The following is a 20029-nucleotide window of genomic DNA, read 5'->3' on the forward strand; positions in this document are numbered from 1 at the left end:
TAGAAGAGACGGCAGCTGCTGGCCCTCGTATGGAACAATAGAACTACTCTACCATAGCACCATACCAAACAACACGTTTAATTAAAGGGTCAGTTTTGTTTTCTTGATTCTTTATTAATATTCTTTTATTTATTCACCATCCAATGTTTGTCTGAAGCCTGGTCAGTTTCCACCTTCTCCTGGGAGCTCTTCCCAGGTCAGATGTCTTTAACCTCTAGGAAATATCCTCCCGAACTATCTCAGCTGCCTCCGAAGCTCCTCGCCCACCTCTAAAAAACGGAAGCTTTAGAGCTGGAAGCAGGAAGGACCGTGTGGCTCTGTTGAAGTGGTGGATTGTGACAGTTCACAGATGTAAACATGTGTGGAATAAAATCAGCAGGATTTATTGACCAGATTATTGAGAAATCTGATTGATAGATAGAATCTGATCAGGTTTCTCCTGGATCCTTTTGTTTTCTTTTACTCCACTTTTGTTTTTACGGGTTATATACGAAGCCTCTTTGTCCTCGTTGGCTGAATTGAACGGAACGGAACCTGTGTTCAAATAAAGTTTTGAGTGGCTGGACTCTGCCCTCACCTGCGAACTCACCTGTACACAAAGAGCTGCGGCTCTAATGGAAAATCTGCCTCTCCTATCTCTATGCTCGGAAGCGAGCCGGATCCTCGGCGCATGCGTACATTCTAAAATACGATTTGCACAACGGTCCAGCATCAAAGATGGCGGGAGCCTCCGACCCACTGGAGGACATGCTCTTCAATGAGGTGGACGAGAAGGCGGTGAGCGACCTGGTCGGTTCTCTGGAATCTCAGCTAGGCGACCGAAAGCCTCCCGCGCCTCCGTTTTCCGCCGGGAAACGAGACGCGGCTCCGTCGGCCGCGGGCCACTTCTCAGGGAAAGTGCGCGGAGCGGAGTCCGCGGAGCAGCCGCAACAAGGACATCCCGGAGCGGTGCTGACCCCGGAGCCCGCCGCAAGCGAGCCGCCGTCCGCCGCACCGCTGCCCTCGTCTACCTCCGCCGGGCCCGCGGGAGCCAGCCTGGCCGCGGTCGGACCGCCTCCGCCCGCCGGTTCTCCGGGACCGGGACCTCTCGGCGCTCCGGCCGCCGGCGCTAGCTTCCCCCGGGCTGCGGTCCCGGGTCCGAGCGCTGCGGAGGCGGTCAGGAGCTCTCCGCCCGGACTGCAGAGCGTGAACGGCGGTACCGGAGCCGCCAAGTTGGTGAGCTCTCCCGGTGTTCCTGCGACCGCCGGGGCCGGCCCCGCGACTTCACAGCCCGGCTTCCCCGTACCTCAGCACTCCGGGGGCTCCCCCTCCGCGGTCCTGCAGAGGCTCCCGAGCCCGGCGGCCCAGAACGGGCTCGACCCGCAGGGCGGCCCGCCGGCAGCCCCCGCCGCCTCCGCCTCTCAGGTCGTGAACCACAACAACCCTCTCATGCACGCCAAGGTGCTCGTGCCCAGCCAGCCCGCCACCGGAAGCTCGGTCATACTGACCGGCACCCCCTCCCCGGTCCAGGCCCCCATCAGCCACCCTCAGACCGGGACCAGCACGTCACCCTCCCCCGGGGCTAAACCCGCAGTCAACGGGGTGTCCCAGCCCGCCGTGGCCGTGGTGAGGCCGCCCGGACCGGCCGTGGTGGCCACCTCCATCCCGCAGCAGAGACCCGGGCTGGTGGCCGCCACCACCCGGGTCGCTACTTCGCAACCCTCGCTGGCTGTCCGGCCCCAGCAGCAGACCACCATCCAGCTGCCCCAGGGCTTCACCATGCCCCAAGGTGAGGACACACACACACACACACACACACACACACACACACACACACACACACACACACACCAGGTGACCCACAGTCTCCCAGCTGATCTGTGAGCCGATCAGTGATCGATCGTCCCTTTGAGGAGGACCTGATTCTGTTCAGTAACTGATCTGCTGAGAGCTGGCAGCCTCTGATGGAAGGCTATCGATGAAGTGATCAGCTGCTGATCAGTTTATGACTGATTAATCGACTAATCTGAACGTTTCATAGTTGCAGCTTTGAGGTTTTTGTTGTGTGAATGTTAAATCAATAATCTGATCAGCAGGCAGATTGTCAGACTGAGGTTGGCTCTGTTTGAGTTCCTGCTCCTGCTGTGTGAGCCACAGCGACCACAGCAGTGATCAATAAAGGATTCTGATCAGTGGACTAGCTCGAGTCTCCAGCTCCTCGGGGTCACGTGACCATATTCAGCAGATTGTTGAGAACGATTGATTGTGTGGGTTGGTCAAAGGTGAGAGCTGAGACAGGAAGTGAAGAGTCAGGTGTTGCGTTCAGGCGTAGTAAGTGCTCAGTTTACAGTAAATGTCCTGACCTGCCCCCTCCTCCTCCCCCTGCAGGTATGGTTCTGGTCCGGACTGAGACGGGTCAGCTGGTCATGGTCCCCCAGCAGGTCCTCGCTCAGGCTCAGGCCAAGACGCAGCAGAGCCAGGCGGTGACGAGCATCACGCAGAGACCCGCCACGCCGACGGCCGCCACCACCATCCGGGTGAGCACTGCCCCCACGGTAAGCTCCGCCCACACAATGCAGGTGCGAGAGTTTTTTACTTCACATTTAATTTTTGTTTCACTGTCATACTCCCAATCTGATGAGCTTGACCAATCACAGGCAAGTTCTTCAGTAGGGGTGGGTTTCAATAATCAATAATCAATTCTAGCTTGAATGAGGCGATATCGATTCATTCAAATCCTGAATCGATTTTTAAATATATTGATTTTGCCCGAAACGGCAGAATCTCAGGTTAAACCTCACAACATTTCTACAACCACCAAACAGCTAAAACAGTAAATGCGAGCAGGAACACGATTCTGCACAGAGACGTAAACACAAAGGGCGGACCCCCCGACGCATCAGAATCAGTCAGCTGTCGGCGTTTAGCCCCAACGGCGTGCCCGTGTACGTGCCATCAGGTGAGAAAGCCGACAGCTCACAGATTCTGATGCGTCGGGGGGTCCGTCCTTTGTGTTTACGTCCTTTTTTGGGCTCGATTCTGAAGCGGTAGTTTTGTCTCTCCAACCAAACTTCACTGAACCAGCTGCAGATCCAAACTCCGCATCACATAAACATCGTCATGGACTCACTCTGACTTTGGATGTTTTGCTTCCACCACGAGAAAGTCACACTTCCTGCACAGCTCTCTCTCTGTACTTCAAGAACAGTTTCCCCTCTATAAATCTGTTTTCTGCATTATTGTGCACCAGTCACCCGTTGTTCACAGCGCTGTCGGCCGCTGTGCTTTATTTGATTTAATTTAACTGACCTCTGACAAGGAAGCGTAATTTCTGTTGTTCAATACTGAACAAATGTAAACTTTTTAAAATGCTGTGTCTCTAATCCTGTAACTTTGCTTCACTTCAGCAGCATCAGGTCATGTTTATATGTTGATTCATGGTTTTCTTCTGTGTTTGATCGACTGCAGAATATTTTAAGGTTGTCTGCTATAAAACGCCAGAACAGGAAAATCTCCTTCATGTGTTTGTGTGTTGCTCACTTACTTTGACACAAAGGCCTCTGCTGTGATGCTCACACCTCTGATAAAGTCTGACAAGCTGTAAAAATATGAATATGTGCTGATAAATGATCAGAATTATAATATTTCTGACTGTCTGAGACAAAATTTCCCTGATTCGAATCGATCAAATCGGGACCTCGTGAATCGGAATCGATACCCAGCCCTACTTTTCAATTTATTTACTGCTGCAGCCAGAACAGAGGCCAAAGGAGGCCAAAGGAGGCCAAAGGAGGGGGAACAGCTAAGCTGTAGAGCCTCTTCACTTCACTGTGCAATACTTTTTGTTAACAGTCAGCGGTGCAATAGACTTCAATGCCCTTGTATTCTTATTCTATTTATTCTTTTTATCCCTTTCGTATATTTTCTTTACATATGTGTGTATAGATAATCTTCTGCTCACGTTCTGTAACTTCTGTCGGTGTTGCTATTGGAAACCGAATCTCCCAGAGGAACCCACCCGAGGGATTAATAAAGTTTATCTTATGTTAGAAGTCAAGCCCCTCCCCTTTTAAAGCTCTGGGGAGGGGCTTTAATGAATTAAAAAGGAAGTCCTTCTGTAGTGCTTGTTTGTGATTGGTGGAACTGATGTTACCTGATGGTGCGGTTTGTTTTTTCCCCTCCTCCCTGCTGTCGGCAGGCACCGGGCACCCCTCAGACCGTCCGCCTGGCCACACCTACTCAGACCAGAATGATTCAGCCTCCCTCCACGACTGCCGCAGTGCAGGTGTGTTTCCTGCTGGCAGCACGTCATGTGACACCTGATGGTTATTTTAAGCCTCTTTTCCACCAGTCTCTAACGCTCCATTAACAGTTAGTACCGCCTCAGCGTGCGTGGGGTTGTACCTGTTACTAATCAGGTTGTAGTAACAGGTACCCACAGGTACCACACGGCTGTGGGTCAAACTGTGTGGTCGCCAGTGTTGGGGAGTAACGGAATACATGTACCGCCGTTACGTATTTCAAAGACAAAATATGAGTAACTGTATTCCGTTACAGTTACCGTTTAAAAAGGTGGTATTCAGAATACAGTTACTTTGTTGAAATAAATGGATTACACTGCGGTACTTTCCTGTTTCATATTGTCGCGGGTCAGGACTGTTTGGTTTTGTTTGACAGCTACGTTCTGTTGTTCCAGGCGGCAGCGTTACGGTTGCCATGGTTACAAGGCGACGCTCTCTCTCTCTCTGCGACTGTGTGTTTCCTGGGTGAGAGAGCGCCTTTTCGTTGTTGTTGTTGTTGTGCTAAGCTAACAGGCAGAATGCTACAAGCATAGCTCTAAAGAATGTAGCATCATGGGCAGTGTAGTCCGTGCTGCAGGGAGAATGGACTGCCATACACGTTATGTGTCTGTGAGCGCGAGGAGGGAGAAAAAGGCGAGTGGAAAGGTACGAGTTGTCATCGAGGAAAAACGGGAGCTGGAAGCATGTAAATATAATAATAACCACTGCAGCCAAGAAGAGAGCCTGACGAGCCCAGCTGTAAGTAAGCTATTAAGACTCGACTGTACACCGTGTTCGTGTTTTCCTCCGAAAACAATAAGTTCCGTTGGAGCAGTCTTTCAACGCCTCTCTCTGTCTCTGCTAGCAAAGTTGACCCACACAACAAAGTAAAGCTATTTTTTGGCTACGAGCCGACAGGGACCCCGCCGTATTAGTCAGAGGTCCCTTTACTACAGTTCGGAGTCGCGGACCTTCAGTAATAGTAATAAATCACACAGCAATAGTACATTCACGTTGTTGTAAAAAGCACGATAATATATTAAGTAATCCAAAGTATTCAGAATACGTTACTGTCATTGAGTAACGTAACGGAATAAGTTACAGAATACATTTTGGGGCATGTAATCTGTATTCTGTAATGGAATACATTTTAAAAGTAACCTTCCCAACACTGGTGGTCGCTAGCCTGTGATGAAGGCGACAGACGTGTTAGACCCCGCCTCACCTTCCACACCTGAGCTCTAAACTTTTAAAACTTATCAGACCGCCATCTTCACACCAGGTCTTTATTTAGAGCGAACGCGGCGGCGTGTGTCACATGAGGTCAGCCTGATGGTGGTCATGTGACTTGTCTGTTTTCTGTTGCTTTACAGAAGGCGCTCGCAGTGGCGCCCAGCATCACGCCGGTATCGGTGAAGATGACGACCCCCCAGAAGACGCCGACGGTGATCACGACGGGGGGGACGCCTGTCGCCAAACCTGCCGGTGTGCCGTCCACCCCCATGACCGGCACACCGGCGCCCGCAGCCTCGCCCGCCACCAGAGTCACCGTGGTGTCCCAGGTGGGTTCAGGTGTATCCGGCAGGTTTGGGCTGCTGTGATGGAGGCACTTCCTGTCTCTGACCCTCTGTCGTCCTCAACAGGAAATGCAGGAAAACGTAAAGAAATGCAAGAACTTCCTCGCCACGCTCATCAAGCTGGCGTCCCACAACTCGCCCTCGCCGGATACCTCGAAGAACGTGAAAGCCCTGGTGCAGGACCTGCTCGTAAGTAGCTCCTCCTCCTGCTCACTGCCGCCTGATTGGACCTATGGGGTCATGTGATCGTACGATGCCGTCTTCATGTTTTCAGGACGCCAAAATCGAGCCCGAGGAGTTCACCACTCGGCTGCAGGCCGAGCTGAAGTCCTCGCCACAACCCTACCTCATTCCCTTCCTCAAGGTACGGCTGTAGTACTGCGAATACTGCAGGTGTTACTGCAGGTGTTAAGCGTGTGTGTCTCCACAGAAAAGCCTCCCCGCTCTGCGGCAGACGCTGCTCAACAGCCAGCAGTCTCTGATGACTGCACCCCCCGGCGCCGTGGTCACGCCTCCGGCCACCCCTGGCTCAGTCACCGCCGCCACCATCAGGCCGCGGCTGCCCGTCAACCCGGCCGGCGGCACCGTCCGTCTGAACGCACCCATCGGCACGGCGGCTCTGGTAAGAATCGTCAGGTTACAGGTCAACAAAAAGACTTTTGTAACCTTTGACCTTGTAAATATGAAAATATTTTGGATGTTTTAATTTGGAAAAACGCTCCAGCTGCAAACCTGCGTCAGACTCGTTTATTCGGACTCTAACGTCCTCACCGGAGCGCTGCGGGTAACCGTGAGCACGCCACTCGCCGTCAACAAACAAGTGAACGCTGACCCCTCAGAGGAAGTCTGAGGCTCAGCCCTCTGTGATGATGATGTAATGATGATGTCATGATGCTCTCCTGCAGCCTGTGTGCAGACCTGGAGTGCAGACCGTGCAGGCTCGGGCGCCGATTGTCTTCAGACCTCAGGGTGAGTTTGTCGAGCTGCTCGGCGCACCTGGAGAGTCACTTTTGTTTTAAGGGGCGGAGCCTCCCGCAGCTTAAGCTGCTCAGTTTTAAATAAATCGGCTGTTTTAAAGGTTAAAAAAAAGCAGCAAGCGCCACCACCAGGTGGCAGCAGACCGCAGGGTTATCAGGCCTGTTTCACAGCTGGTGGGAGGAGCTTTTTTATTTTTTTAATAAGCATGCTTTTTTCCCTTTTCAGCTACGCTGCAGGTGAGAGGACCCACAACCATCATCAGCAAAAGCCCTGTGAACCTTGCAGCTCAGGCCAATCAGAAGAAGCTGAGCGATCCAGGGGGCGGGACGTTCAGGTGAGCAAAACGTTATTTAAAAAGTAAAAAGTTTCTGTGACACCTGTAAACTAACAATGGACACGGAACGATGGATACACTAGTCCCGGAGGTCGAACAGAGATACGGAGGCCCCGGAGCGCCAAAAAACAAGCATCAAAACAGGAAGTGCAGAACAGCTGTTTCAGTCACACAGGTCGGCTTTACTGAGGACGGTCGAGGGTCGCCTCACCTGAAACGGCACAAGTGACATTCATTTAAAAACATGAGCTGAGAACACCTGACCGTGTCGGATCAGTCTGGAGAAGGTTAGCGTTCTTAAGGTTGGGCCTCTGTGAGCACAGGTCACGATGATGAAGCACGCGTGACCTGTGACAGCAGGAAGTGACTGTCCAGCGTCTCTGGCTCTGACTGGTTCCTGATTTGGGTCAGAGGGGTTGCGATGAGCCGGAGTGTTACTCTGACCCGGCGAAGGCTCCAACAGAAAAAAAAGACTAGTCACCACTTCCTGTTGGAAGCGTAGTTCACAGATGAGGCAGCAGGGGGCAGTGTGTGCCCACAGCGAGCAAAGCTGAGTGTAGGTGTGAGAGGAACATATTTTAATACACTGCAATAAAAAATAAGTGTGTGCGTTTAAAAAAACAGGAAGTGACTTCATCTTTGGGCCAATGAGATTGGGGAACGCTGCTGTGCTTCATTCGCAGTGTGGACCTGAGCTCTGACACGTTCTTCCTCAGCCTCGACATCCCTAACCTTCCCGCTTTCCTTTTCTTAACCCGCAGAGATGACGACGACATCAACGACGTGGCTTCGATGGCTGGCGTCAATCTCAATGAGGAGAACGCCCGAATCCTCGCCACCAGCTCGGAGCTCGTGGGCACAAAGATCCGCTCGTGTAAAGACGAGGCCTTCCTGCCGAGCGGCCTGCTGCTCCGCCGCATCCTGGACACAGGTCAGTGTGAAAACTCAGCAAATCAGCGGGTCTCCTGATTCTCCTGTACCTGCTCAGGTATCACGCCTGAAAGCCTGTTTCACCTTCAGCCTCAAAGGTCAGCTGAGTCAGTCGGGACCTCCTCCTCCTCTGTCGGCTGTTCTTAGTGAAGGATGCAGGGAGGAGTCTAAAACTAGTTCGAGGACAGGAGGAGAACTGTAGGTGCTGATGAAGACGAATTCAGAAAGGAAATGAAGCCGGGATGATCGACCTGCAGAAACCACCTGCTGACGTGCAGCGGCGTCCCGTCCTGATGATCTCTGTTTTCTCGTCCTCAGCTAAGAAGTTTGGCGTCAGCGAGGTCCCGCCAGAAGTGGTGAACCTGGTTTCCCACGCCACGCAGTCCCGGCTGCGCACCCTGCTGGAGAAGGTTTCGGCCATCGCGCAGCACCGCACGGACGGCGGGAAGGTAAGAACGCTCGCAGCGTGCCTCACCTGCGTTTAGATCGAGCCGCCGTCGGGCTGTTTCTGGACGACTCCGCTGTAGATCTGCTGTTACCGTTGAGCTGCGCAGGCTGATGTTAAATTAGCAGATATTTAAATGGAGTCTGGTTTACATGTCCCGTTTCTCTCCTCCCCCCCCCCATCAGGATGAAGAGCGCTACGAGCAGACGTCGGACGTTCGCTCTCAGCTGCGTTTCTTCGAGCAGTTGGAGCGTTTGGAGAAACAGAGGAAAGACGAGCAGGAGAGAGAGATGCTGCTGAAGGCCGCCAAGGTACGGACACGTTTCTGCGTTCACCTTTCTGAAGAGTTCAGTTTAAAATGAAATGTTTTTGAAAGAAGCTGAGTTTGAAGAGGACCAGCTTCCTGTTCCCCGTCCTGATGTAACACATTTTATGCAAAGTTATATCAAATATACACTAAGTAGAAACGATCACTAAACTAAACACAAAATGAAACAAGTAAATCAAACTGCAATTGTATAAAAGGCCGGGCTTCTGCTTCTGAGAGACCAGACAGGTTCTAAAGATCAGGAGCCAATGGGAAGGCTGTTAAATCTGCAGGAGCAGCTGGTTGGTGGACCTCAGCGCCCGCAGGATTATATGGTTTCAGAAGTTCTGCTAAGTAAGCTGGTCCATCGAGACTCTTAAAAACAAACAGCTTGCATGCAGCGAAGTCAGATCAGAGCCAACGTATAAAGAGCTGCAATGACGGAGACGTTGGATAGATGTGTGTGTCTGTGAATGTCCACCAGCAGAGGACCCACATCTGAGCCCTGTGGAACTCCACGTGTGATGTTTATGTGGAAAAACTCACCAAGAAAGCTCATGTTTCTCTAAAGGTTATAATTTCGTGGACGTGAAATCAAATTGTGTTTTTATGGGCCTGCCTAGTGATCAGTGCTTCCACTAGAGATGTGCAAAGCAGCCGGTATTTGTATCTGTTGAGGGGGGGGAAGTATTTGTATTCGAGTAAAAATCCATTTTTTTGCATTACACTTCTAATTAATGTTATAGTAAGTAGTGAATGGACAACGGGAACCTCTGCTAAGGTTAACTAGCCTATAGCCTACGTCTTGCTGTCTGCAAAAGACTAACATAAACGTACATACAGTGGGGCAAAAAAGTATTTAGTCAGCCACCGATTGTGCAAGTTCCCCCACCTAAAATGATGACAGAGGTCAGTAATTTGCACCAGAGGTACACTTCAACTGTGAGAGACAGAATGTGAAAAAAAAATCCATGAATCCACATGGTAGGATTTGTAAAGAATTTATTCGTAAATCAGGGTGGAAAATAAGTATTTGGTCACCTCAAACAAGGAAAATCTCTGGCTCTCACAGACCTGTAACGTCTTCTGTAAGAAGCTTTTCTGTCCCCCACTCGTTACCTGTATGAATGGCACCTGTTTGAACTCATCATCTGTATAAAAGACACCTGTCCACAGCCTCAAACAGTCAGACTCCAAACTCCGCCATGGCCAAGACCAAAGAGCTTTCGAAGGACACCAGGAAAAGTATTGTAGACCTGCACCAGACTGGGAAGAGTGAATCTACAATAGGCAAGCAGCTTGGTGTGAAAAAATCAACTGTGGGAGCAATCATCAGAAAATGGAAGACATACAAGACCACTGATAATCTCCCTCGATCTGGGGCTCCACGCAAGATCTCATCCCGTGGGGTCAAAATGATCATGAGAACGGTGAGCAAAGATCCCAGAACCACACGGGGGGACCTGGTGAATGACCTGCAGAGAGCTGGGACCAAAGTAACAAAGGTCACCATCAGTAACACACTACAACGGCAGGGAATCAAATCCCGCAGTGCCAGACGTGTTCCGCTGCTGAAGCCAGTGCATGTCCAGGCCCGTCTGAAGTTTGCCAGAGAGCACATGGATGATACAGCAGAGGATTGGGAGAATGTCATGTGGTCAGATGAAACCAAAGTAGAACTTTTTGGTATAAACTCAACTCGTCGTGTTTGGAGGAAGAAGAATACTGAGTTGCATCCCAAGAACACCATACCTACTGTGAAGCATGGGGGTGGAAACATCATGCTATGGGGCTGTTTTTCTGCCAAGGGGACAGGACGACTGATCCGTGTTAAGGACAGAATGAATGGGGCCATGTATCGTGAGATTTTGAGCCAAAACCTCCTTCCATCAGTGAGAACTTTGAAGATGAAACGAGGCTGGGTCTTCCAACATGACAATGATCCAAAACACACCGCCCGGGTAACAAAGGAGTGGCTCCGTAAGAAGCATTTGAAAGTCCTGGAGTGGCCTAGCCAGTCTCCAGACCTCAACCCCATAGAAAATCTGTGGCGGGAGTTGAAAGTCCGTGTTGCTCGGCGACAGCCCCAAAACATCACTGCTCTCGAGAAGATCTGCATGGAGGAATGGGCCAAAATACCAGCTACTGTGTGTGCAAACCTGGTAAAGACCTATAGTAAACGTTTGACCTCTGTTATTGCCAACAAAGGTTATGTTACAAAGTATTGAGTTGTATTTTTGTTATTGACCAAATACTTATTTTCCACCCTGATTTACCAATAAATTCTTTACAAATCCTACCATGTGGATTCATGGATTTTTTTTTTTCACATTCTGTCTCTCACAGTTGAAGTGTACCTCTGGTGCAAATTACTGACCTCTGTCATCATTTTAGGTGGGGGAACTTGCACAATCGGTGGCTGACTAAATACTTTTTTGCCCCACTGTATAACTCCCACAAGTGCATACAATTCGACACAACTACACAAGCGTTGTTTTAACCTTTTAAACCGAACTTTAACGTTACTCTGTCAACAGCCTGTTGTCCAAATCCAGTCTCCAACCTTTTTTGCGCCACAGACCGGTTTATGTCCGACAATATTTTTACGGACCGGCCTTTAAGGTGTTGCGGATAAATGCAGCAAAATAAAACCAGTACTGGTACCAAATAAAATTTATTGATAACACACGGCAAAAGACAGAGAAACTGAGGTAACGATCAAAACAATAAATATTAACGATAAAACCCTGAAAACCGTAAATTTCACACCTGAACCTCAACACTCGCGGCCTGGTACCAAAAGGCTCACGGACAGGTACCGGTGCATGGCCGGGGGTGGGGACCGCTGGTCTAAATGTCGCGCTAACAGCTGCGTAAACAGAGCGAACACGAGAGCACCTGTGCAGACGTCAATAATGCAGCGTAATTGATTAATCTTCAGATCCTCGCGAAACTTATAAACTGCCTCCGGAAACCAGTTAAGGTAGAACAAAAATCTATTCAACAAAACCAGTGATGCAGTTCAGCCGAGCCTCTCTGTTGCTGTGGAGCAGCCCACACGTCACTCGCTCGTGCACTCATGCGCTGCAGTCTCATGAGGAAACTCAGCTTTTTGATATAAAGTTTTTCTTGTTCCCGAATACAAATATTTTTTAAAGTATTTATTTGAAATAATTATTCGTAAAAAACGCGATATTCGTGCCTTTCCGAACACCGTATTCGAATTCAGCTCCACCCCTAGTTTCCACTAATCACAGCTCACAGTGAAAGCACACCTTCACTCTCAGGCGTGTTTCTAAAATGAGTGCGTGAGCCGCCTGGATGAAGGCGGCGGCTCGCAGTCTAACCCTCAGCGTGCACGCAGGTTAGATTTCAGGTGTGTTTGCTGCAGGAAGTCCAAACTGAGGAGCTCTGTTTGCGGTCCTGGATCTTCTGTCCTCTCTGACAGAGAAAAGGTTGTTTCTGTAACGATCTCTGCTTCGCTGTGTGCCCTCAGGCGTCTCTCTGCTCATCACTGATGAGCTCACACTAATAGCTCGTGCTTCTGTCCCCGCCTGAGCTTAGACACTCTGATTTGAAAGAACAGACTGTAGGTAAAAGATGGGGAGAACATATAGGTCCTCGTCCCGCATGTACTTAGACTGATGTAACCCCGCGCAGCTGTGATTCCTCGAAGGATGCTTTCCTCCTCCTCATTTAGACCATTTGTGGTTGATAATTTCACAGTTTTTTAGTCGTGCTGCCGACAGTTGGAACAAACCACTGACTGGCTGCTCTCATCAAAACGAGCTCGTCAATGCCTCGCCATTTTCTCTTCCGTTTTCCGCTGTCTAACTTTGGGTTCTTCCTTGGACACCAGCGTTTTTGTTTTCGCCCGCCCACTTAACTCCAGAACTGTAACGCCACACGCCTGAAGTTACCGTTTCCCTCCTTCCAGAGCCTTCTCCATTAGTACTCGGATCGGCTCACCATGGATCGCCACGGCTTGACTTGGATCGACTGGTTTTCCATCACAATGCTTTACTACCTAACCTGCATGATCGTCGTCATAGCAACATGTCAGAACATCGCGCGACACGAGCGCTTCAAAGCCGATATACCTGCTGCTCGCTCTGTGGCTTTTCGCTCGGGGAACACACCGTTGTTGTTGTTTGTAACCAGTTCTTTTCAAAAATGGCGGTTTGAATTTTCATGAACGAACCGAGTGATGCTACTGACCAGCCAATCGGTGACATGCAGTCTGACGACATCACATGCTGGGATCACATAATTGCATAAAGCAGACTAGCAGCAACGTGGTGCATTGCTGCCCCAACAGGTCAGGAGTTCAATCTAAACCCGCCACGGTGGCCTGGGGCAGGTGATCATTTCCACCCGTGGATGCTGTTGCAACATCACCCAGGATTCTCTTTGTGTCGATTACCGAGGTTACCTGCTCCCTTGACCCCAAACTTTAATAATGTCTGAGCTGTGGGCCGATGTCTGACAGGTGAAGATGAGCAGATTAATGCATCTACTCTGTTTTTACTTCCAGAGTCGTGCCAGACAAGAAGACCCTGAACAGGCTCGACTCAAGCAGAAGGCTAAAGAGGTACACCTGTCTGTCTGTGCGCCTGTCTGTGCGCCTGTCTGTGCGTCTGTCTGTGTGCCTGTCTGTGCGCCTGTCTGTGCGTCTGTCTGTGTGCCTGTCTGTGGGCCTGTCTGTCTGTCTGTGGGCCTGTCTGTCTGTCTGTGGGCCTGTCTGTCTGTCTGTGGGCCTGTCTGTGCGCCTGTCTGTGCGTCTGTCTGTGTGCCTGTCTGTGGGCCTGTCTGTCTGTCTGTGGGCCTGTCTGTCTGTCTGTGGGCCTGTCTGTCTGTCTGTGGGCCTGTCTGTGCGTCTGTCTGTGCGCCTGTCTGTGCGTCTGTCTGTGCGCCTGTCTGTCTGTCTGCGTCTGTCTGTGGGCCTGTCTGCGCGTTTGTCTGTCTGTCTGTGCGCCTGTCTGTGCGCCTGTCTGTCTGTGCGTCTGTCTGTGCGCCTGTCTGTCTGTCTGTGCGCCTGTCTGTCTCTCTGTGCGCCTGTCTGTGGGCCTGTCTGTCTGTGCGTCTGTCTGTCTGTGGGCCTGTCTGTCTGTGCGTCTGTCTGTCTGTCTGTCTGTGCGTCTGTCTGTCTGTCTGTGCGCCTGTCTGTCTGTGCGCCTGTCTGTCTGTGCGTCTGTCTGTCTGTGCGTCTGTCTGTCTGTGGGCCTGTCTGTCTGTGCGTCTGTGTGTCTGTGCGCCTGTCTGTCTGTGGGCCTGTCTGTCTGTGCGTCTGTGTGTCTGTGCGCCTGTCTGTCTGTCTGTGCGCCTGTCTGTCTGTGCGTCTGTCTGTGCGCCTGTCTGTCTGTGGGCCTGTCTGTGCGCCTGTCTGTCTGTGCGTCTGTCTGTGCGCCTGTCTGTCTCTGCGTCTGTCTGTGCGCCTGTCTGTCTGTGCGCCTGTCTGTCTGTGCGCGCGCCTGTCTGTGAGCCTGTCTGTCTGTGGGCCTGTCTGTCTGTGCGCCTGTCTGTGCGTCTGTCTGTCTGTGGGCCTGTCTGTCTGTCTGTGCGCTTGTCTGTCTGTGGGCCTGTCTGTGCGCCTGTCTGTCTGTGCGCCTGTCTGTCTGTGCGCGCGCCTGTCTGTGAGCCTGTCTGTCTGTGGGCCTGCCTGTCTGTCTGTGGGCCTGTCTGTCTGTGCGCCTGTCTGTCTGTGCGCCTGTCTGTCTGTGCGTCTGTCTGTGGGCCTGTCTGTCTGTCTGTGCGCCTGTCTGTCTGTGCGCCTGTCTGTCTGTGGGCCTGTCTGTGCGTCTGTCTGTCTGTGCGCCTGTCTGTCTGTCTGTGCGCCTGTCTGTCTGTGCGCCTGTCTGTGCGCCTGTCTGTCTGTGCGTCTGTCTGTGCGCCTGTCTGTCTGTGCGCCTGTCTGTCTGTGCGCCTGTCTGTCTGTGCGCGCGCCTGTCTGTGAGCCTGTCTGTCTGTGCGCCTGTCTGTCTGTCTGTGCGTCTGTCTGTGCGCCTGTCTGTCTGTGCGCCTGTCTGTCTGTCTGTGCGTCTGTCTGTGCGCCTGTCTGTCTGTGCGCCTGTCTGTCTGTGCGCGCGCCTGTCTGTGGGCCTGTCTGTCTGTCTGTGGGCCTGTCTGTCTGTCTGTGGGCCTGTCTGTCTGTCTGTGCGCCTGTCTGTCTGTGGGCCTGTCTGTCTGTCTGTGCGCCTGTCTGTCTGTGCGCCTGTCTGTCTGTGCGCCTGTCTGTCTGTGCGCCTGTCTGTCTGTGGGCCTGTCTGTCTGTGCGTCTGTCTGTGCGCCTGTCTGTCTGTGCGTCTGTCTGTGCGCCTGTCTGTGAGCCTGTCTGTCTGTGCGTCTGTCTGTCTGTGGGCCTGTCTGTCTGTCTGTGCGTCTGTCTGTGCGCCTGTCTGTCTGTGCGTCTGTCTGTGCGCCTGTCTGTGAGCCTGTCTGTCTGTGCGCCTGTCTGTCTGTGCGCCTGTCTGTCTGTGAGCCTGTCTGTCTGTGCGCCTGTCTGTCTGTGCGCCTGTCTGTCTGTCTGTCTGTCTGTCTGTGGGCCTGTCTGTCTGTGGGCTTGTCTGTCTGTGACTTCATTAAGTGTAAAAACTGAGTCATGTGAGTATTCCTGATGTTCTGATTGTTCCCACAGATGCAGCAGCAGGAGCTTGCTCAGATGCGACAGAGAGACGCCAACCTCACTGCGCTCGCCGCCATCGGCCCGCGCAAGAAACGCAAGCTGGACTCACCGGGCGGAGCTGGCACAGAGGTAAGACACCAGCTCAGAGGTGGTGTAAGAAACAGAACACAGCAGGGAACCACATCATCATCATCATCATCGTGTATGTGTGATGATGTTAGCTGCTAGCTCAGCTGTTCTTCCAATCAGCTGTGCATCAAGGGGGCGCTACTGCTCAGAGCCCCTGCATGACCAGTTGAATACATTACTGAACAACCTCCACCTTCATCCACCCGTATAGGTGATGACTCACTGCTGCCTCCGCTGGTCGTCAGAGGAACTGTAGGTTTACTTCTTCTGCTGCTGCGCTTTTAATGGCACAGAGTGGAGAACCTGCAGCGTGTCTGACCAATCACGAGAGAGCGCGCGTGTATATAACGACCCTCCCTCTCCTCAATTCAGGCTGTGAATGTGAGCAGAGTTGAGTGAAGGGGGTCAGTGTGTGCCTGGGGGCTGTGAGGGTCTGACTTTCCCCCTCTGCCACCTCCCCCTCCCCTCAGGGGCAGCCATTCATTTCTGAAATGAACTGAGACAGCGGGGGTGGGTGGTGCCCCCCTGCCCATCCTGTCCTGCCTGGGGCTGGCCCCCCAGCAGCCGCAGACAAAGCCAAGCCCCTACAGAGAAATCCAGCATTTCTGGGCTCGTTTAGCAGATACAGAGCAGCTGGCAGCAAGCGTGGGGGCGGGGCAACAGGGGCGAGGCACTCCGGTCGGAGTTGCTGTGTTCATGTTTTAGTAACGGTGTGCTGGCGCCATGCTCGTTTGACTAATGAGTTAACTTATTGGCTTATGAACTGGGTTGGGCTCCAGATGTTTGCAGCTGTCAGTGCTTTTCTCAGGAAATGAAGCTCCTGATTGGAGGTTGAGAGGAATGACCACGCGATGGAGTGTGTGGCGCGAGCTCACTGAGCTCAGCCTGCATTAGGATCAGACGCCGTTTGTGTTCGTGGACGCTCTGAGCTCAGAGGAGTCAGCTCAATGAGAAGCTCAAACCTTACCGTGTGGCAGCAGCGCTGCAGAGTGAACCGCAGTGGCTCCTGTAGTCACCCTGAGGGGCGTTCACGAGCCCGCAGGGCGTCGGTGTAGATGGAGCCTTTACCTGAGCCCCCGCTGAGCGTGAGTTCACACACCATCAGTGTTAATGGTACAAGCTTAGACGGCCCGCTGAGGGACAGAGGTCGCATTCGTGTGGGGCGAGGCGGTGTCGGGGCAGCTGTGGTTGGTGCTGGGAGAGTCTGCGTTTGTGCCGTGACACCTGCTCAGGTGTTCTCACGAATGCGCCCCACTGTTAGAAACAAAGGAGTTCAAACTGAGCCTGAAGGCGATCAAAGCCGAATGAAAGGAAGCGTTTGTGCTTCCTGTTGGTGAAACAAGGCGTCTGCAGGCGTGGATTCAGAGCAGGCTACAGCCTGAGGTGGTGGGGGCGGGTCCGGGGCGGGCAGACCCAGCTGAAGCCTGATCGGGCCTGCAGTGGATGCTGAAGGGCAAACTGCTGCAGCTCCAGGGCAGATTAGAAAGAGGCAACACAAATCTCTTTGTGCTGGAAATTTCCAGCGGAGAGGGAGCAGCGCTCGGACGCCGTGACATGTGCTGACAGGACTGAGTCGCAGACGCGTGCACGCAGGTGTCACTGTGGCGTTGTCAGCTCTGAATGAAACAGGAAGTCCATCTTCCTTCATATAACATCCAGCAGAGGGAGGAAGAGCATCCGTCATCCTCAGGAGCAGCTCGCTCTGAATTCCTCGCCAACATGAGCCTGGTCGGCTTCGGTAATCGGGTCAGCCTGCAGCTCGCCATCACGTTCGCCATCAGCTGACTGCAGATACCTGCAGCTCTGTGAGAACCCATCGCTCAGGGCCTTTCTGGATTATTGGGGCCTTTTCGGTCGTGGGGGGGGGGGCTTCATCAGTTTCTCTCGTTTTGGATGCTTGAATATGATTGGCTCACCTTAGACCGTGTGACTGGAACTGCTGCGACGGGCATGTTGGAGCAGCAGCTGCTCAGTACTTTGACTAATCGCTGCAGGGCTGGGAGTCACCTGACCTCCGGCTGCCGGCGCGCCCTCCGCACGCAGGTGTGGCCCGGCAGCAGGTCTGGACCCAGCGAGGGATTAAAGCAGCGTGGGAGAGCTTGTGCAGACATGGGGCGGAGCCTCGGCATAGACCCGGCATCTCTAAATGCACCAAACATGGAGGTCAAAGGTCGCTGTGCTTCAGGCACTTTTTAAGACCGCGAGACAAACGGTGTGTCAGAGGTCGCACAGCAAGTGCAGCTTTAGCTCATCAGGATGTTTTTTCCTTCCATGTTTGTTTCCTGCTCACTGCTTCCTCTCTCCTTCCTCCTCTCCAGGTGTCCTCGGGCTCAGCCGCCGGCTCCTCCGTGGCCGGCTCCTCCCGCCAGCAGCCCCGCCAGCGCATCACACGAGTTAACCTCAGGGACTTAATCTTCTGTATGGAGCACGATCGGCCCACGGCTCGCTCCCTGATACTCTACAAGGCTCTGCTGAAGTGAGGAGGGAGCCACCGCAGCCGCCCCCCCTCGCCCCCAGTCCTCCAGCGGAGGTGTTTGATTCTGGTCTTCAGTCCTTACGGCACCTTTCAACGCTCAGCTCTGCTTTTACGATTATTTTTAGAAAAGGACATCCCGCCTCAGCTCGCCCTTCCGTTAGCGGAGCACTCCACTGCTCTCATCCAGATCAGGCCAATCAGAAACCAGATCCAAGGCTGATTGGACAGATTGTGATTGGCTGAAAGGCTGGTCTGTTTTGGTGCTCGGCTGCTCGTTGATGCAGTTTAAAACAGGGTGTGAAACGCGGCCTGGGTTATGCTATCGAAGCTGTGGCCACGCCTACCCCTGTAGTTGAGTCCAGCAGTGACGTCTGGAACAAACTGCTGTTGAATACTGTTTCAAGTCATGTGACCAGGAAATAAACTGCCTTATTAAGTCCGCCCCCTCCATTACCCACAATCCAGCTGGACCTCGAGAAGCTGTGTGGGAGATCTCCTCTGTTGTGTCTAGCCGCTGACTTGAGGAACATCACCACATCACCTGTAATTATTCTCTTAGTTACTCATTTGAGCAAATTCTACTTCAGCGTGGAGTTCGTCAGGGCGCCACTTTGGGTCCTTTTGTTCTTCGCCAATGTTTCTGGTTGCTGTGGTTTCTCTTCCTCTTAGAAACCTTTCGTCCACAGCAACTCCTCCGCTGCAACTCCACGCAATTAGTCCGCCAATCAACACGTGAACCGTCTCGCGCGGTTTCACGTGGTGTTCCTGTGACGCCATAAAAAGCTGAGCTGAGCTGACAGGCATGCAGCGTGACACTGAGCTTCTCCTGTGAGATGAGGTGGCGAGCGCCTCCGGACTCCAGCGCTGTACCTGAACAGGTGCCTTTGAGTCAAACCTTTCCCGACCTCTTTAGATTTCCTGTTGGCCCACTCAGGACGCCAGGCTCGCAGGCTCATCGTTTTGTTTTGAAAGTTTTCTGATCGCGCTCAGATCCTTCGGCTCAGTTCCGTCACGTGATGGGAGGAGCTTCTTTTCACGATGTTGTGTTCGTCAAAGGAACAGTTTAACATTAAGACAAATCTGTGTGAGAGCCGGACGGTCAGATCGGTGAAGTCGTGGCGTTTTCGGGCAAATCGAGCGCAAAACCTAGCAAGATTTCACAACCTGAAAACTTTTTATCGATTAGAAAAATCAATGTCCAGTTTGTTTTGATTAACCAGCTGATTCTTTTCTCAGATAATGAAATTACAAATATCCTGTTAACGCAGACTGACGCCCTGGTAACCACCCGTTGTTGTTGTGATCGCCCGCTGAACACGCACCTTGTCTGCAAACGCGCTAAAATCTTGTTGCCTGTGACGCCAAAGCTTTTACTTTGAAGGTGAACTATTACAACTTCCGGCATGGTTTCCATGCAGCTCGGAAAACATCGGCCGCGTGATCACGAGGATTTGAATGCAGCGCCATCTGCAGAATGCAGATTTATTTATTTTCCCTAGCAACTGTGGTTACCGCGGTTACCGTAGGGCAACTGTAGCCTAAAATTCCAACTTTCTACACGTTTGAGGAAAAAAACCATTTTTCCTCATGAAGTCGTTTCTTTAGAAAAAATGTTGATGACGAGTGGCTTCATTGGAAGGGGGCGGGGTCTGAACGTCACGACTCTCAGCAGGTAGACTGACGGACTGTCCCTTTAAGGTGAAACAGGAAGTGCTCCTCCTCCTGGCGGCGGCTGCGTGCGACTGGACTCGAGCCTCGTGGTTGAAATGCAGTTTGAAAGTTTCCGGAAGGTTTTTAACGCTTTAATGTCGGTCTGTGTGGCGATGGCGTAGAGCCCTATGAACTGAAGGACGCCATTTTTGGGACTATTTATATTTCCTACATTGTGTATTCGCACCTGAGGCCCGCCGGGCCGTTTTACAGTCGTTTGTACCTTTGCAAAAAAAATGAAATAAAGAGAAGGAGAAAGTGG

The 20029-nt window shown here is 52.1% G+C and overlaps 1 protein-coding gene across 4 annotated transcripts; it reads left to right on the plus strand.

Moving 5' to 3' along the window:
* The first annotated feature begins 107 nt into the window (after positions 1 to 107).
* On the plus strand, positions 108 to 20029 carry LOC309709804 (transcription initiation factor TFIID subunit 4-like). Of its 4 annotated transcripts, none has more exons than XM_082538645.1 (15): positions 108 to 1768; positions 2368 to 2534; positions 4178 to 4264; positions 5633 to 5821; positions 5903 to 6025; positions 6111 to 6200; positions 6267 to 6458; positions 6742 to 6805; positions 7040 to 7148; positions 7910 to 8079; positions 8397 to 8527; positions 8709 to 8834; positions 13365 to 13421; positions 15465 to 15581; positions 17900 to 20029. In XM_082538645.1, exons 1-15 carry the CDS (start codon positions 718 to 720, stop codon positions 18059 to 18061), a joined length of 2835 nt encoding a protein of 944 aa, XP_082394771.1. In that variant the 5' UTR covers positions 108 to 717; the 3' UTR covers positions 18062 to 20029. The 4 variants fall into 4 exon arrangements, with proteins under 4 accessions (XP_082394771.1, XP_082394772.1, XP_082394773.1 ...); XM_082538646.1 differs by having other exon boundaries at positions 2368 to 2516; XM_082538647.1 differs by lacking the exon at positions 4178 to 4264.

The sequence above is a fragment of the Aulonocara stuartgranti genome (genome assembly GCF_965226115.1).
Source record: "Aulonocara stuartgranti genome assembly, chromosome: 7".
NCBI lineage: Eukaryota > Metazoa > Chordata > Actinopteri > Cichliformes > Cichlidae > Aulonocara > Aulonocara stuartgranti.

Bases quoted from the DNA above. Each gene is read 5' to 3' on its own strand.
- LOC309709804 (XM_082538645.1), top strand. From the start codon at position 718: ATGGCGGGAGCCTCCGACCCACTGGAGGACATGCTCTTCAATGAGGTG. The intron at 6,459-6,741 runs GTAAGAATCGTC...GCTCTCCTGCAG, and splicing joins CCATCGGCACGGCGGCTCTG to CCTGTGTGCAGACCTGGAGT. The intron at 15,582-17,899 runs GTAAGACACCAG...CCTCCTCTCCAG, and splicing joins CGGGCGGAGCTGGCACAGAG to GTGTCCTCGGGCTCAGCCGC.